Source organism: Crassostrea angulata, chromosome 9, assembly GCF_025612915.1.
Source record: "Crassostrea angulata isolate pt1a10 chromosome 9, ASM2561291v2, whole genome shotgun sequence".
NCBI lineage: Eukaryota > Metazoa > Mollusca > Bivalvia > Ostreida > Ostreidae > Magallana > Magallana angulata.
This window is the reverse complement of record NC_069119.1, coordinates 33,057,424-33,076,068: the sequence shown is the minus strand read 5'-3', so window position 1 is coordinate 33,076,068 and position 18,645 is coordinate 33,057,424. Positions and strand designations below refer to the sequence as shown.

Sequence of the window (18,645 nt, the reverse complement as noted above, 5' to 3'; positions counted from 1 at the left end):
GTAGAATTATAACGGTAGAACATATATTGTCTCCTGTAATATTTTCTCACGAACTCTTTTCAACGAAATCAACTCTAAGGGCGGATGAAAACAATTGTACTTTCTCAAAAAGAAAAACGTAGTTTTATATTTTGTGTTATTTTTCTTTTCTATAATGCATGTTTGTGATGTACATTCAAATGTCACATTGTAGGAACAGAAGTGTACAATTTTAGGTAGTGATGTTTGTCGAAGCGAGAGAACAAATAGCGCTGCGAACAATATTTTGATCGTACAATGTACATTATAGACGGAAAATACGTAAATGACTAATATCTGGAGGGACAGTATCGCGATTTTTATATGGTTAATTGTTAACTAGAAAAAGTTAATCTTTATGCTCGTCATTTCAATCTTAAAATATATCTTCGGAAAATATTTTTATTGGATCAAAACAGTGCAAACATTCAATAAAAAATCGAATCAAAATTTCAAGAGAAGTGTTTCTCATTTCTTTCACAAAACATGTTGTTTCTTGTTTTGAAAATATTTCCCCAATACGATATCTTTCAGAAAAAAACCTACATATATGAAGGAAGCAATGCATTCTTTAAATTTGAAGGTTTTTCGGGGGGGGGGGGGGGGGGGGTTACCATGCCTCGATATTGCTCACTATACGCGTAGCTCTTATAAGTATGTACGGGTAGGTCTGATTTGCAGATGAACATCTGTATGCGTAGCTTCGAACATTACAATGAGCTATATTATTTTTGTTGACTGAAATTACGTTTTGTAAGACTCGTTTTTTTTTTAAAAAAAAAGTAAAAAAAAAGAACAATTAAGAAAAAAATCGGACGCAAATGTATACAAAAAAAAAACAAGGCCCATTGATTTGTAAAATTATTTCCCGCGCTTGCGTGGGATGTCATCTAGTTATCTATACTACTATATTAAAATAATAGACTCGAGTTTTTTGGGCTTTAATACCGAGAATTCCGAATAGAACTGTCTTTTGTTTTAAATATTTTAAACATCATTGGTACTTGATGATTGCCAATTTGTTTTTATATCTTCCCAATCAAGCTTGATAATCAACGAAAAGTCCTTTTAAAAACCCGGAAATCATCTGGATTTTTTTGGATTTTACAATCTTGTGCATGCACATTACATTTACGCTAAATCATGGGAGGCTCCTTACTTTATGTTTCCACAATATCACATTTGCATGGAGAAACTCAAACGATTACAAATACATGTAAATTTTCATTGAAGCTTTTTCATATACTGTAGATTCCTTATTTTACGCGAGTACTTAATTCCGCGATTCAACGATTCTCCATCAAATTGCGAGAACATAAAATAGTGAATGCCGAAATTTTATCATAGTTTCATGTAGTTTACATATGTCGGAATATTCAAAGCGAGATATTAGAATTCGCGAGACGAGTTTCTCGCGATTTTATGCTGATATAAATTCGTAGCGTTTAATTAGGAATTTATAGTATACTGTTCATCAAAGGAAATACGGGAGATAATTCTAGCTCAGTGCATTTAATATGAAAAATCCCGAGAGTTCCGAGTGTCAACATGGTGTGGAGATTCGAAGCCAGTAAAATACGTTTGTGAAAAAGTGTTGAATTCTTCATTAATATAAATAAAGTTTTAGAAGAAAGGTATTTACAGCCTCAAAATGGTTTGTTATGAATAATTTGACTGTTATTTTTAATGCAGCTTCATTAATTTTCTCAAAAAATCGTTTTGGAGCGATTCTGCAATTTGTTGCTACATTACAGGTATATGGGAGGCGTTTTAACTGTGGTGATGGCCTCTTCCGAGACACAGTTAGATTATTCTTACTAAGTAGAGTGTAGTGAAATTAATAGTATTATTGTAGGCTAAAAGCTTGTTTATGTACATGCCAACAATACGTTAATGTCCGATATCACATGCAATGTCAACCCGTGCACGCACGGGTCTAAGTCTAGTTTATATATTAAAGGTTTTGATATCAATTGCGTATACTGTAAGTATATTATAGATAAAGTTTCTAGTTCCACTTGTCAATATAAATACTTGAATGAAAATACTTGTGCTAGGACTCCGTTTTTAAATCTTATTAATCCAAAACCTATGTAGTTATTTTCAAAATAGCACTCGTGTACATATGGTAGCTATGTAAAAGGATGTGCAATGTCGATTAAAAAACTATTAATTACAAAATACTGCAGCAAAACTATTTGTTTTCATCATTGAAATTTTTTGAAGTGGTGAGTTCATTCATACAATGGTCATTCTATTGAGTTAACTTACCATTACATGATAATATGATTCTTACACACTCTATGTGTGAAAGTTGATTTGTTTACATACTACGTTATGTAAGCAGAAAACTACACGTGTAAACCCCCCCCCCCTCTCTCTCTCTCTCTCTCTCTCTCTCTCTCTCTCTCTCTCTCTCTCTCTCTCTCTCTCTCTCTCTCTCTCTCTCTCTGAGTGTAGATTTGGGTGCGAACAATATTGTGAAACATGAACAGATCTAATTTGTTTAACATCTTTCAAGTCCAGTCCAATCATTCCCATTTCCATTTCTTTTTCATCCAATGATAGTTTTTAATTGAGATTGCTTATCAAACTTTCAGAGACTCGAAGACCCCCCTCCCCCTTTTCCCCTACCTTCTTCGAGTTCATTGTTCATGCATTTAAAATTAAGACTTGTTATCAAAAATATAATGACAGCTTTTGCTCTCTGTACTTTAGTGAATAACCAATGGAAGCCGTAAGGTACTTGTATTTACATGTAACTGACTCACTACACCTTGAAATAGTGTCTCAAATCAACAGAAATTTTCTTGATTAGAAAAGATGCAATGTTTCATAATGCATTATAAGTATGTACATGTAAGTCATATAGGCGAAAATATATACAATTTTGTATTTAAACACTTATAATTCAAAAGTTCGATGAAATTGAAATGAAACGCATGCAAATTTAAACTTGTTATTTGCGGTTCACAAGCCCGAAACTCATGCACAGATACCGGTATGTTTTACAACACAGAAAGAGTTACTTCTCCCGTAAATATGCATGACGTCGCGTTTAGAATTTCAACGTCTTGCTAAAAATGGAACAGTTTTCAATATAAATTTCATGATATATATGTTTAAGTCACATATATAAGTTATATACCATTGGATTTGATAAATTCAAGGCTTTTTAAAATGTTTGGTGCTGTGCATATTTGAAACACGGCAAATTTCGGCCAATAACGTCCCTTGTTCTTTATATTCTGAGACTGACAAAACTAAAATACATGTTCTTAAATTACGATATCAATACATCATACAATGTTAATAAGATATTTCTTTGTTCACATTTTCTGATTCCAATTATGTATTGGCATAAACCTATCTCCAATCATTTCGGCGATCTTATATCATAAATAATAGCAATGATATTTTTAAATGAAGAGAAAATAAGGTTTTGCAATCAATCAGTTTTAACAGAGAAACATTGAGGAATAAAAATTTGATCATGATATTTCAAATGCATTACTGATTATGCCTCTTAGTCACAATTCAAACAAAGACCTTATTTATTTAACTTGGTATATAGGGTGAACTATATCTGGTTAATAGGTATAATAATACGTTCTTTTAAACATTTTTTTTTATTTCAAATGCTTAGAATTAATCTTACAGATCAGTATTTTATGAAATAGGAAATAAATTGTATTAAGAGATATTAGAAATGCACCTACACTATGCTATTGGTAATGAATTGCATGCTTGTGCAGTTGAAAATGAAAAATACCACTGATCAAAATAGATAATTCAATAGCGTCATTTCTGCTGTCCATATGGCGAGTATGTATTGGACACGCCTAAAGTTAGTACTGGCCAATAGGCAAGCACATTTGTGGTTGGAATGATGAAACAAAACACTATCAATAAAGCAGGCTTGGGGCGAATTACATTGTAAAGTAATGCATTACATTACCATTACTTCATGAAATTGGGCATTAAATTACCATTACCATTACTTGATTTTCTTGAAGTAATGCATTACATTACCATTACATGAGTAAAGTAATGCATTACCATTAATATTACTTTTTTTTTTAAAGTAAAGCTAATAAAGAGTTTTTGCAAATGTTTCAAATATACAACACTCTTTAACATATCTACAGCTTCATGCTCAGTATCAGGTTTAAATTCAATGAATAAACAAGAGTCATTCTTTATTTTCTCAATATATAATCATATTGTGGCAATATGAACAAACATATTACATAAGTAAAATGATATTTATAGACATTTGGCATGATACAATATAGAATATGAAATAGAGACACAGGATAACATGCGTAACAAAAAACAATTTATGAAATAATGTTGCGGTTTTTAAAAGCTAAATATAGATATATCCCCAGATTACACAAATCTTTATAATTTTGGACACTTAATTTTATTAATTTATAAACAGATGATTTTCCCCAGTTATATTTCTTAATATATTATAATCGTATTTCTTTTTACGAAGGACACTTTAAGACAAAAGATTACTGTTGCACTTTATGATCGAAGTTAAAATGCATCCATCTTCCGGGCTATACTAAATAAATGTTTTGCAGGAGCAGTCAAAGCTTGGACAGGAAAATACTGTTTGACGATCTTTATCTTAGGATATATTAAGTGCAATAATAGATTAAATACATAAATCTTGTATTTTCTATCAGTCCAAACTAATGTACAGTGTAATTAATATACAAGAGAGAGAGAGAGAGAGAGAGAGAGAGACAGAGAGAGAGAGAGAGAGACAGAGACAGACAGACAGAGGCAGACAGACAGAGACAGACAGAGAGAAAGAGAGAGAAAATTATGTAAGATTTTTTTCAAATGGGTTATAATATTGGAAGTGATATTGATTTTCATCATGGATGGACAGTGCGTTCATTTTGCTTTTAAAGGTGCATGTCTGTCTCTTACTCTATTGTGACATAGCGAAGGGAAGGGGATTGGGGTGTTTAGCACTTCTTATTACAATAGATTGTTTTGATACTTAGATTTTCCTGGGGGCATAGCGTGTTGTTGACACATTTCTTATTGAAGTGCAAACTAATTGGAGTAAATTGTTTAAATGATTAAAAACTCTTAGTAACAACACTCTTTAAAATGTTATGAAATTGTGCTGTTATCTTTAGTATTATAAACAATTCAAAAATGAATTTTAAAAAACCTTTTTTAATAAAACATGTACAATTAAAACATTTTTTTCTTACCAGGGGTAATTAGAATTATTTCTTTCCTCTTTAAAAATAAATTTAATCAAATTCAATTTCAACTATTCATTTATTCATCACATTTTTAAAAGTGAACATGCATAAATATGCATAGTAATGCAAAGTAATGCCATGTAATGCCAGCATTACACTAGATTTTGGAAAGTAATGCATTACATTAGCATTACTTGTAATGCTAATTTTGAGGCATTACACATTACTAGCATTACTTTGGAAACATGTAATGCATTGCAATGCATTACCATTACATTTAGCATTACCCCAAGCCTGCAATAAAGCATATGATCATGTTAGTTCTAGACATAGCGAGGTGATGAGACTTCACACATCCTTCTTTGTCCTATACATTCCCTAAGAAAAAAAAATAATTTTAGACAACTTCTTTAATATTAGTAAAAGAAAATCTAGATGGATAAAAAAAGAAATAATTTTATTCATTGATTTTTTCATGTACATCTTACTTACTGAAAAGAAAGATAATACATCCATACCCTTTTTTATTAAAATGAAATTAAGAACTTTTTGAATGTTGGTAGCTTTAAATTTTAATCAAACCTTTTTACGGTAGTTTTTGAAGGATAAAAATAAGATGTCTCTTTCAGACTCTTCATGGCATGTTTACTAGATCTCTCTCTCTCTCTCTCTCTCTCTCTCTCTCTCTCTCTCTCCTGAAACATCTCATAGCGGAATTATAACTACAGAAAGCGGGGTCGGTTATTTGATATCAAGTGAATAGTAGATGCACGTTTGTTTTGTGTCGCTATGATTAGAGATAATTAAAATTTTAACGGCAGTAATTCTTAGACTGTAATGCTAAACAAATTTTTAAAGAAATGCAAAATTAATTGTGAGACCAAGAACTTCCATGAAGGTTTTGTGTCCAAGAAGCGATAATGTGTTGCACGCACTCGTACATATTCCGGGAAAGTTCGGTATTTCCAAGACGCAGTACCAAATAGCCTAAATATATTTTGGTAAACCTTTTTTCAAGTACCCTTATCCACATCAGTTGACTGGAGTGAGTAATATTCAAATCCCCAGTAGCATAACTTTGTAGAAGTTGGTCATTTTAAAGTCTTCATATCTTTTGGGATAGAAAAATTGAAGATCGTTCATATTTTTCAGATCGTGACCATGTTCCTATATTGCTCAAAACATTCTTTTAGAATTTAATGAAATTATATCGGTTAGAGTAATTTATGTAGTTTGTTTTTAATATCAATATGTATATAAAGTTTTGTCATTGATTGAGAACCATTTCGAAAGGGACTTGTATGTTGTTTATTCTTATTTTTGGTTTTGCTGATTCTTTGTCGATTGGATATGGTTAAAAAAACATCACACATATTTAATTTTGTTAATTGTTGTACAGAAAATTACCTTTTGAATAAAAAATAATTAATTAAGATAAAATATAATGAAATAAAATTTCTTTTATTTTGACAAACATTTCAATTTCTTTTTCACGTCGACCAAGATTCCTTCCATCAGTTTCAAATTATTCCCCTTTCTTCTGCTGACCTTGAACTTGCCAAAATGACCTTGATTCCAAATCATGACACACCTTTAGGTCATAAGCAATGTTTGTGTGAGGTAAAAACTTTAAATGTTACTCCGTAAGAAAGATACAGACTATGCACAAATTACCTACATTTATTTTAGTGTCATTAAACTTGAACAAATGACCAAAGCTTATATTCAGGACATATTTTTTAGTCTTAACTTCTAATCATAATTCAGAAGATAATATGGCATAGACAGGAATTACGTATTTTTGACAATGACCATGAACTACGCACAAAATACTTTGGATCAAAATAATGTAACACAATCATTGTGTGAAGTAGGGAGTTCCAATATTTCTCCATAAGGAAGACTTTGACCGGACACAAATCATGCACATTTCCTTTCCTAGTCTTTGAACCTACCCAAATGATTTTGGGTTTAAAAATGAAACACCCTCATATCATAAGCAATGTTTGTGTGAAGTAAAAACTTCCAATGTTTCTCCATAAAAAAGATATACACCAGCCACAAATTATGCGCCTTTCCTTTCAATGACCTTGAACTGGCCACAATGATCATGGGTCAATATTGTTTCTCCATAAGAAAGATATGCACCGGACCGATTGCAAAGACAGACGGACAGACGGAAAAGTTGATTCCTATATGCCCCAAAAACTTTACTCGCAGTAGTTATATAGAAAAAGAGTGTAATTCAAAACGAGGCAATCATCACGGAAAGTTAAAAATATTCTGGGACAATCTTCCTAAATTGTTTAGTCTTTGGAGAGGTTTCATACTCTATAACTCGATCTATATATGTTGAAATAGTCGTCTATTTTCAAGAAAAATCGTTGAATATGCGTAAAGTTCAACATGTTACCTTATCAAATTGAAAGAAAAAAGCTTTATCAAATATGTAAAATATAAAAAGCTGATTAATATAGAATTCTTGTTATAATGTATCTTTACGTAAAATTAAATGATTGTACTAAATGTATGTCAATGAAGTTAGGTTAAGCCACAGTTTTGTAATACATGTACTTACTTTGTGGATGTTACTTCTTTTGCTTCACTTTGCCTCGTTCACATTGCTACGAGGCTTCCACGAACCTCACAAAAATATCTCGCTCGCGAATAAAAGTTGGTTTTCAGTGGCAAGTCAGCATGATTAATTTAAAATATTAATCTTCAAACCAGATACAATGCTCGGTGTGGCGGTGTATGTGTCTCAACGGGTGGCGACATGATTAAAAATAAATACTTTTGTACACTGTTTTGTCTTGGTCTATATTTGGTAGGTTAAGAAACCTATGTCATTAAGAAGTATTTATGGTTAAGGCACGGTTCGATGCTGCTTTAGTTTGTGTTTGTTTGTGCTATACTTTAAAAAGAGCTATTTCTTTAAATTTCAGACTTGAATGATAATGAAATTGGCATTAAAAATTGATATAAAGTATATTATTTAAATGCACACTACTTTATACATATCCGGCTGTTTGGTTCTAAACAAAATTAAGCAAATTATTAAATTATCAAGAGAATTAGAATCAAAATTTATTAACTTGTCATATGAGCCTATTTTCTATCCCTGCTTTTGTTTCCAAAACTGTTGGTTGTGGCTTGATCGTATAGTTTTTACAACAGAGGTCTAAGCTTAAAGTTAAGAATCCCTTATCTCTCTTTGTCTCTCTCTCAATCCTTTGTCAAAGAGCCTTTACATACATTTAAGTACATAAAGGAAACACTTCTGGTATGATCGTGAGAAATTATAAAACAATTATAAACAATTGACATTTCGAAAGTGCGAAGCATGTTAAACATGATCACTATAATAAGTATGTGCTTATTGTTAGTAAAAATAATCCATATTTATGCTGGTTTATGTAACTTGCTTTATGTAACTTTATGTAATAGCTTGCTGTGACATATATGAGTCAAGAGACTGTGATGAGCAATAATTATTACTTATTGTTTAATCAGAAATCTGAGGGATAAAAGGGGTTCAGTCATGCTAAGTTCCGTGAGGATATTAAATAAGATTTAATTTGATGAGTAATCAATCTGTGTGAAAACAGCATTTTGAAAGTGTCAATATGACACAGGCGGAACCATTCACGGGGCTATATAGCTAAGGATGACACTAGTATATATACTGTGAAAATGTATCAAATGAAACCAAACGTTTGCTCTTTCATGTAGAATGTAATATTTTCAAATTTTTAATAAGTTCTACAAGACCTCTTCATGCAAGAAATGATCGAGTGATATGAAATACTGCTGAAAAAATTCCTTTTCTACCACTCTTCCTCTCCAATAGATGTTTTACATTTGAAAAAATAGACGGAAACCATGTAAGTGCCCCCGTACACCTCCACGATTTTTTTCATGTTGTATTAATGGTGAATTTTTGTGTGAATGTGGAATATTTTTTCCCTCTTGAACCGATTTTATTCAAAGTTTACACTTTCCAAACTTTAATATTTTTTCCTACAATTTATCAAAAGTAGTTTCATTTCTTTGAATAAACTTTTCAGCCCCCTTTCAAATAATCTATTGACATTATTGTTTATACAAAGTACGCCTCTGCAACCATTGAAAGGAAGACTGCGATATGCACAGATTGGTTTTATGTTTAAAATGTATATTTGTTAAAACACTCTAAACAAGATCCTTTGAAACACTTCCACACTTTTTAAAAACGTAAATAGCGGATCTCTTCATGTTTTGAAATACACTCACGCGCCAAAAGTATGTCAATTTTTATTGCTTTTTTCTCTGTATATTTCATAGAAAAACAAGACTTAATTTTAAAAGGTTTCCTGGTGTTAATTTTTGCCAGATTTTGGAAGAAATTCATATTGATTACAGTAGATTCAATTGTCACTTTTTGACATACATTGAAAACTTTTTTTTACAACTCATTTGTAAAATTTTAAATTTAAAAACAACTCTAAGATAGTTTTAAGGGCTCTACTATATATTATTTGCAATGTGCGAGCCAAAAAAAATCTTACTTTGGATTGTTAATACCAAATCTCTGGAACAAAAGGTTTGAAAAATACGTAAATATGGTGAAAAAAGCTAGAGATTATGAAAGTATTTTTAAAATCAGTCAAGGGGTTTCCATTTAACAATTTTTTAAAAAATGTTGTTTTCAATTAAATATATCGTGAAAAGAAAAAAAATTGACATACTTTCTTCCTGAGTGTATGTAAAGCAGAATCTCAAGTCTTAACGATTGCAAAATTAAAATTTATTCTTATTCAAACTCCAGGATTTTGAGGATTTATTTTTGCCAATGATTGATTAATTATAACGGTTACAAAAAAATAGTTCCGAAATAAAAAATTAAACTACGTACAATGTTTATCATATATGAAACATAAACTTATTTCTCTTATAATTCACTTGTATTATAGCACAAAAGAAAGAGATCATAATTTTCATATAGTTGTAATGTTACGTAATGTGTTCTTTTGTCCCCCCTCTAAAAAAACTTCATGTAAAAAAGAGTCCACTTTCATAAACAAAGCACCCACTCCGTGCAAAAACCACCACTCCGAGCGTCGTATCTGGTCTGAAGCATAAATCTACTTAATATTGAAAAAAGTTATCACAAAAACATTTAACCACAAATGTTTGTTCGTTTTATAGAATATATTATTTTGGAGCAAACATGAAGACACATATTTAGACAATTATCAGTTTTAATCGCTCTGGTTGTGTTTTCCCCGATTTGATGTCACCACCCTATGCCACGCATAGCCGCTACTTTAAATGCATGGTTCTAGCCGATGAAAGAGGCATTTTTGAAATCGAGGTATTCTGAGAAAATAACAATGACTTGCATTCCTCACCAGATTGGCTTGAGCATCTGAACGGGTAATTTCAAAGAACATTGTAAATTGGACGCTTAAGAGGGTTGGATGGTCATCAGACATGCCCTAAGATTTCAAGTGCGATATGTTTAGCCGTAAGTTTACATCAGGTAAAAAACCCAAATATTTTAATCTTAATTTCAAAAAGTTTTTTTTTTTTTTAACTTTTAATACACAGCCCTCCTTCTCAAGGAGATTAAACAAGTATTCCTTTTAAAGGAATGATCAGCAATAAAGATATATAGATATCTAGAAGCAATCAACATGCTCAGTTTGATGTAAAATGATGAAAAAAGTACTGTATTTTTACAAAATATAGAATATTTTGAATCTGTACACCGTAATTTCATCATATTATAAACCGTCAACAAATTTAATTTTGAAATAAATTTGCAGAAAGCCGTTCGTAAACTCCTTGTCTTGTTTTATATTCTAACGTTATTATTAAATGTAAATGTATTTTCTTCTTCAGAATACTGAGTAGGGCTCTTCACGTAACACGTATACAAAGAAAGAATTGTATTAAAATAATTTAATGCGACTGAAAAAAATTGGTGCCATCATAACTTGCTATTGAGGTCGCATTATAACGTAACCTTGTTTATAAATCAAGCCGTCTTCCTAGCTACTATCATGCAACATCAGTAGATCGAGGTCAGTTCATGGAGAATCTTCTTATGATCGAGGTCAGTTCATCGAAGTCAACTGCATTACTGAATGAATCTTTCGATCGAAATTCTTACGCGTGAGACAAAATGTGCATTCTTGAATTAACAGGTCGAACTGTATTTAATGTATGTTTGCATCTCTTAAGCTAAATGAATTGAAATAACACTTAGTAAAATGTTATATAAATACTAAATAAAAGCTTCAAGTTTTTATAAGAACTACTTATGCAAGCGGAATGTGTGCGCACGTTGAAGCATTTGCCGGATGCCTCATATGGACACAACAGTGATCGGCTGAAGCCGATCACAAAAAGTCTAAAATTCAGTCCTCCTAGTAGCAACCACCGTTTTGCCCTAATGACCTCAAATCATTTGCCTGTCTGAAACATTTCACCTCAAAAGTAATCGATGGTGGGATAAGACAACAATGCCGGATGGCCATATCCTCGTTGAACTGAGATGAATGGTAAAGTTTTAGATGCACGTGAACGGACTCAAATTATGTTACTCATTGCTTGTTATACATCATCATAAAACAATTATGCTTTATGATATTTTTGACAAACTCATCAAGCTTACCAAAACCTCAGCAATATCTCTTGTAGATTTGTTCTGTATTCCGCTTAAGTAGAATGCTATCTATGCTTTACATTATTTTTTTTTTTACACACAATGAACCTTTGCTTGGCACATAGTCACCGGCGGGTTTAATTTACAAATTTATCCTCGCTTAGATATTCAATCTGATTTATGCTCAAAATTGGAAAAGCTAAATAAATTTCAAAGCAGATTTACATTCTAAATCTTGCATTGTTTAATGATATTGTAATGTGCTAGCGCTTCTAATGTCTTTTGTATGTATGTGTGTAGAAAAGAATTATATTTTACTGGATTTTTTTTAATGTATATATTATCACGATTAAAAAAATGTTGTTTTTATGGCATTTGAACCATAGTTGGCAATCTTTATTTTGATTGGTTGGTTCACATATTGACACTTGACCTGAGGGAGGTCTTACCCCTTTTTCTATATAAACTCCGCAAATGTAGATTTGGGGTGTAATTGGATCGTTGCAACGCAAGTTTTTTTTTTTACATAAGTAAGTATATTTTTTGCAATGAAAAATTGTGCAGATTTTAATTTTTTAAATATGGATTATATTTTAAAAATAGTCACTTTTCAAAAAACTTTTATGTAGGTTTATGTGTGAACGCTGAAGTTGATAGTTAAAACGTAATTTTGTTAAAATTTGTCTATTTTTTCAATAAACATGTGTACATTTGTGTGTATTTGTGTAAACGTTGAAATTGATCATTAAACGTTAATTTTTTGTTGATTTTTGTCTATTTTAATATAACTGTGCACACTCATATGCTTTAAAAAGTTATTACCATTAAATACACACACCTGCTCAAACATAATTTAAATTATAACGTTAAACAAACAGCAATATTTCAAAAGATAAATACGTAGTTTAAATATCCATTTAAATTCAACATCACATCTATTTATGTAATGAAAAAAATACTGTTTAGCGTACATGTATATTCACCGAATTCGTCAAATAATATCTTCTTTTTTAAGTCAATGGTTATTATTTTATAAAAGGGGTATGTCGTTCATTTTTATATCATGGTATAATTAATGAACATTCGTATTCAAAATGATTTAATATATAAATGTGCCCACTTTATATTAAAAATATCATGTTAAATTTTATAAATTTTTTGACCATCCTTAAAAAAAACTTTAAAAAATCTAAATTCTTACTAACAAATTAAATGTTTTCCAGAATGGTGAATTTAAACAAAAATTAACATTGGCAATGGCAAATGAAAAATTTAAAAAAGTCATATAATAGAGCTATCAACGTTTTATATTTCAGAAATGGCTGCGATGAGTGAATTAAATGGTACGTTAAAAACTATTTAAAACATTTTTTGAACAGATTCCGAACAAGTCCGATAAGCATTTACTTTGAAATGTAATTCTGACAACCGTTTGAAACTCAGAGTAATTCAGCCTTTCTCGTATCAATGTACCTGCATGATGTTGAATTATTCACATTCCACATATCATCTGCATGCATCAGATTTGCAGACAAGGCAAGAAGTTCAATAAAAATAAATCTAAGCATTGAATACTTATTTTTGAACATCGTTCTTACAACACACCAGGCCGCAAATGATCTATCATATTGCGCTAACGCCCGGTATTCATTTTAACTGCATGGCCTATCTTATTATATTATTAAAACATTAGATGATTAAGTAATATACAATTAAATAATGAGTACATCAAATCATGTATTATCAAAGTTTAAAAAAAAAAGTTTTTTCAACGTATGTGGTAATACAAATTTGAAGAGCGGTGTAATAAATGTTAAACCCAATTTGATATTCCAAAAATAAATACCGTACATTCAAATAATGCATATTACGTAGTGTTCAAGCTTACATCTTAAAACAACGTTATAAAAATTATGACTAAACTACTGAAATTCTTTTTAGCGGATTTTGAAGATGTAAATGGAGAGACAATCGTGACGTTGTCAAAAAAAAAAGAGCAGAAGGACGGACCTTTGAAGGGAGTGAATTTCATAAATCACAATGATACTATTAGAACGAACTCTACGATCACTACTACGTGAGTAGCCCCGTGAGCAATGCCCTCTTTCTCACTTTATACATATGCACTGTGCAAAACATCCGACTCATTGTGCTCATGTCAACATATCATACAATTGCCTTTCCTCTCTAAACGAAATAGTTTTACAACTTCTTGATAGTGTATCTAGAGGAGCACCGAATCTTCTCTCTTGTACACTTTATTTCACATGAAATATTAATCAAAGAAGCACACGCTTTGCAGAGTCATAACAGTATTTCACTGAAGGTTCACGTCGAACATGGCTGAGGCAAAATAATCCTGAATTTTCCATTGAATTTGGGGCGTTTCCGCACGCGACAGGACCCGACTTTTTTATGAGATGAAAAATAATGTGTAAGAGGTCTTACTATCCCAGTTTTGTAATAATGCGAGGTCATTTGAATTTTTGATGCGTGTTGTTTCCGGAGATCGGTGAAAAGGTCTGGGCTTGATTTTCAAGCACATGTGTAACTTCGAAGTAAACAAAGTATCACGCCTTGCTGGATGCACGTGTGTATTTTGCTAGAAAGTTGTAAATGAAGCGTTGTTTAAAAAGATGTCAAAAGTTTTTTTTTTCTAGAAGTTAGAAGTTCCATAGAAATGTGTCCAAAATTCAATCAAGGACAATTTGCTAACATTGTTAATTATTCGTGAAGAACCATGGGTTCACTATTTCGAAAATGGAAACAAAATATGGCTACTTAATCACGGTAGAAGGTATGTAGTTGCCAAGAGAACCATGATCACGAAAGATTATTTCATGTGATAGTATGGCCTTACAAATTTTGATGCCGAAAAGCAAGTGTTACAGGTTGGTATTTCCAAGATGTTATACTAACTGTTCAAGTGATATTCTCATAAACGATGTCATTATCGAACAACTTTTGTACGCACACAACACACGGCCCAAGTGGTGTTAAGCTATCGATGCCCGATACATGCCAAAAAATATCGTTATTTATTAAAATATGCTCAGATAAGTTTGAACTATTGGTATTTTTTCTTTTTTTTTTCTTTGATGCCATAATATGAAATAATTGTAGGAGTAATTCAACTTTATTCCCTCTGTAATAAAATTTTAGATGTGTAAGTGTGCGGCTGCCATTTAATGGAGAGTTGTACGGCTATGACGTAGAAATTCCGAATGGTCATCAGATAGACGTCAACCAGACTGTTATCACGGTGAGTGTATATAATCAAAAGTGTAGATACAGTACCGATCAGACCGAACGTAACACCAGAGCAGACCCCAGCTAAAACCCGGGTTTACTTTCAGGGTTTACCCGGGGTTTACTCTGGGTCTGCTATTTGAACAATTTTGGTTCACTCGGGGTTTACTTTGAGTCCATTCAGGGTTTATTTTGGATTTGCGTTTTGGGTCCACTTCACGCACTTAAGTGTGAAACAACTCCGTCTTTTAATTTTACCATCTCACTGCCTGTAATTCCTGCCCCATGTATATTCCAAATACACATGTAGCGTCTGCTTTCAGGGGTATACTAATGATCGGAGTTTACTCCCAGGATCCAGTATGGGTTTACTTAAGGTTTACTCGGGGTTTACTCGGGGTTTACTCGCGTTCTCCTCCAGTGAACCCCGAAAGTTAACTCGGGGTTTTGTTGGGTTTACCTTCTGTTAAACTAGGTCTGGTCGGTACTGTACAACCCAATCTTTTTATTGTTTTACTGAAAAACATTCAAATTCGAATTTGACTTTTATATTTGCTCCTCTTTGATACGCTTGTTTAACATATTAGATAGATTCTCTAAAAATACAATTTCAGTAAGATATTTTTATTTGTATAAGTATATACCACAAACCAGATACATGCACCTTTTGTAATAAAAGCAGTAAACATGTACTTAGTTTGTTACTCCGGTGTTAAATTATTCTAACTCAAAGATGTTTTATATTTTGCTAGCCCATGAGAGACGAGATTAGAATCAGGATTGTCAAAATTGGTCAATTTACCCTTCATGGATAGTTTGAATCAAGTTCATATGCAGACACCCTCAGAAAATCCAGCCTACTGTGCTTTAAATATCGTTGTTTTTTTTTTACTGCCTTGCTATGACTAAAAAGTGTTTTCTTCGACTTCAAGAACAGTCTCGCGGATTTTGCAAACGGCTTCCTTATTCTTATTGCTATTTACTCTATCAATAAAATGTTTGATTTCAAAATAAAAGAAATCACGCTTTTGTTTGTTATATATCTTTTATACATGTAAATAAATTTAGGTAAAACTTCTAATGAAGTGTGCATCTATTTCAAATAATATATTGAGTTTGTTTTTAAAAATAAACAAGGCGCTTAAGGGTCTGACATTCAACCGAGTACCAAAGCCCTTAAGGTTCTCCGATCCTCAGGTACCAAAATTGAAAGTGTAAATTTTAAAGCAAATGACATTTTACTGTCTCATACTAATGATTATTATAATAAATCAAACATTTTTATGCAATGTTTCCATGCGTCTTTCAAAGATAATGCATTATCACCCATAAAGATTTATATAAGGAAAGAGAAGTGACTTCAAGGTTTTGCTAATTTGTATTAAGGAGAGTATGATAACACTTGATTCCTGCACATGAAAACATTCAATAGATATATATATATGTAAAATAAATAAATTAAAATGTGCTGTATCCAGTATTAAAATTATTGAAATAAAAGAAAATATCTTTACATTATGTATGAGAAATTGTTATCTTTCTTTCAATAAGTCAACAACAGAAATGTTAATGTCCCTGTGTTTGGTTACCTCTGGGTTTTTTTTTCATTCAGTACACGTTGTACTCCATCAAAGCCTCCTCGTTGGTACGCTAACTGTAGATGATGCATTGAAAGCCCAGAGAGAGACATCCTTTTCATCATGCTCTCAGGCACTGTTTTTTGTTTACAAGGGCATAAAAGTTTGCAAGTTAGATTTAGAGTCTTCCATTTGGAGTACAACTTGCATCATATAATCCATACTGAAAGTATAGTTTAAATAATAGGAATATGTACTGTGATGTTCCACAAGTTTCTGTAGATATGTACAGTCTGTCTTCAAGTACATCGTGTGCCTCGAATGTACAGCCTAGAATTTCCAGCACAAGGGTCGCTAGAGTTGAATTTGTGGTATTACAAGACGCATGATTCTTCAACATAGACAGGGTATCACAGAATCCAACAATGCAGTCTTGCAATGTCATATCAGAGCATTTTCTCATTGATCTGCCTAGAACAACACTATCGAATTTTCTGCAGTTATGAGCAAATAGTGTTGGTTTATGTATATTCGGTGTATTATTTAGCCATTCATGAAATGATGTCAAACACTCCAGTATAGAGCAGTTTTTTTTTTAAAGTTGAATCATCACATGTAAGTCCCCTTATCCTTGAAGCTGTCTCCTGTATGGCAATTGATGGTAATACATACCGACAGAAAGAAGAATCTCCACACCTTGCACGCATTTGTGTTATTTCACATGATGAATCTGAAATAAAAGAAGAAAAAATATCATGTGTTTGTAGGAAAATATCATATTTTATACATGTTCATGTATTTATCAGGATAGTCACAATTTTACACAGACCTAAGCCAGTTGTCTCTAGATCAAAGTAGACTCTAATGTATTCATCAGGAGGCAATGCAACTTGGTGAAGTTGTTCTGGACGGAATGGTACAGTCTCGAGTCTGTCATTAGGGATACCACCAGTCTGCGAAAGAACTGTGCTCTCATGTGTTACGCCCTCTCTTATTTCATATAAAGTTGTTGCAGATGATGACTTTTTCTTCAATTCTACTCTTATATCTGATCCAAATTCATTTTTAATTTCTTCATTCTTTCAGCATCTTTGACAGTGCATGATCCAGAGGCCAAAGCTAGCTCTTCATGTATGTGTAATAATAAAACATATAAATTGAAAATTAGATTGCTATTTCAACCAGTTGTGTCAAAGACAATAAATGGTACAACCTCTTTTATGAATTTACCTGAAGTACATATGGAGCTTCAATATTCTTCTCGCACACTGCTGCGGCAACTCTAACACTGATACTCTCAGATCCAGAGCAGAAATTGTTTTTGGGATTTTTCCTGGAAATAACATGATTGAAGTTCTCTTCATGTTGAGTGCTTTCAAGAAAAGAAAGTTTCTCTGACTTATTAGCATACGACGTAAAGAGTTGCAGAAGATCTTAAAACAGATTAGAGTCGGTGAGATATTACCCGTAGGAGAGACGTTTCGGTGTGCACGTTTCCTCATTTTATAGATATCAACACCATTTGGCCCGACATGAAGAACAATTGCCATACAGCTGGTGTGGAATAGCTAGTAGATTCTCTTTCAGAGACACAGGATCTTCCTTGTGAGATGACATAGCATATGCCAAGCTTTTTTTATGTGACGCACTCAGTATCCTCTTATATTTTCTTTTTGTTAGGCATGCAGATTATTTGTAACGTTCTTGAATGAATGATTCTTGTCACTACATATCTATTTGTCAGCATTTACTTCCATTTTCACTTTAGGTATGGTACTGGTATCATCATCCAGAGCTAAAGTTTTCGCTTGTGTCCTTTGTTTTCAATACCTTTGAGGATTCTTACGGCCATTGATTGTTCCATTGATTTTGAGCTTCCTTCCTTTCTGCAGTCATGTTCTTTTTTTCACGCCCATGG

General features: G+C 32.1%; 1 protein-coding gene, 1 long non-coding RNA gene and 1 pseudogene across 2 annotated transcripts; 2 read left to right on the top strand and 1 right to left on the bottom strand.

Annotated features, from left to right (window-relative positions):
* Positions 1-18,645, top strand: part of LOC128162435 (multiple epidermal growth factor-like domains protein 10) — a 143,874-nt pseudogene that overhangs the window by 48,748 nt on the left and 76,481 nt on the right.
* On the top strand, positions 12,400-16,180 carry LOC128162439 (uncharacterized). The gene is made up of 5 exons (XM_052825654.1): positions 12,400-12,431; positions 13,218-13,244; positions 13,843-13,978; positions 15,064-15,163; positions 15,903-16,180. Exons 2-5 carry the CDS (start codon positions 13,220-13,222, stop codon positions 15,963-15,965), a joined length of 324 nt encoding a protein of 107 aa, XP_052681614.1. The 5' UTR covers positions 12,400-12,431; positions 13,218-13,219; the 3' UTR covers positions 15,966-16,180.
* LOC128162445 (uncharacterized) lies at positions 16,337-18,063 on the bottom strand. The gene is made up of 3 exons (XR_008240667.1): positions 17,958-18,063; positions 17,557-17,852; positions 16,337-17,457 (listed from the first exon to the last, which is right to left on the bottom strand). It is a non-coding gene; the product is annotated as an uncharacterized LOC128162445 (long non-coding RNA).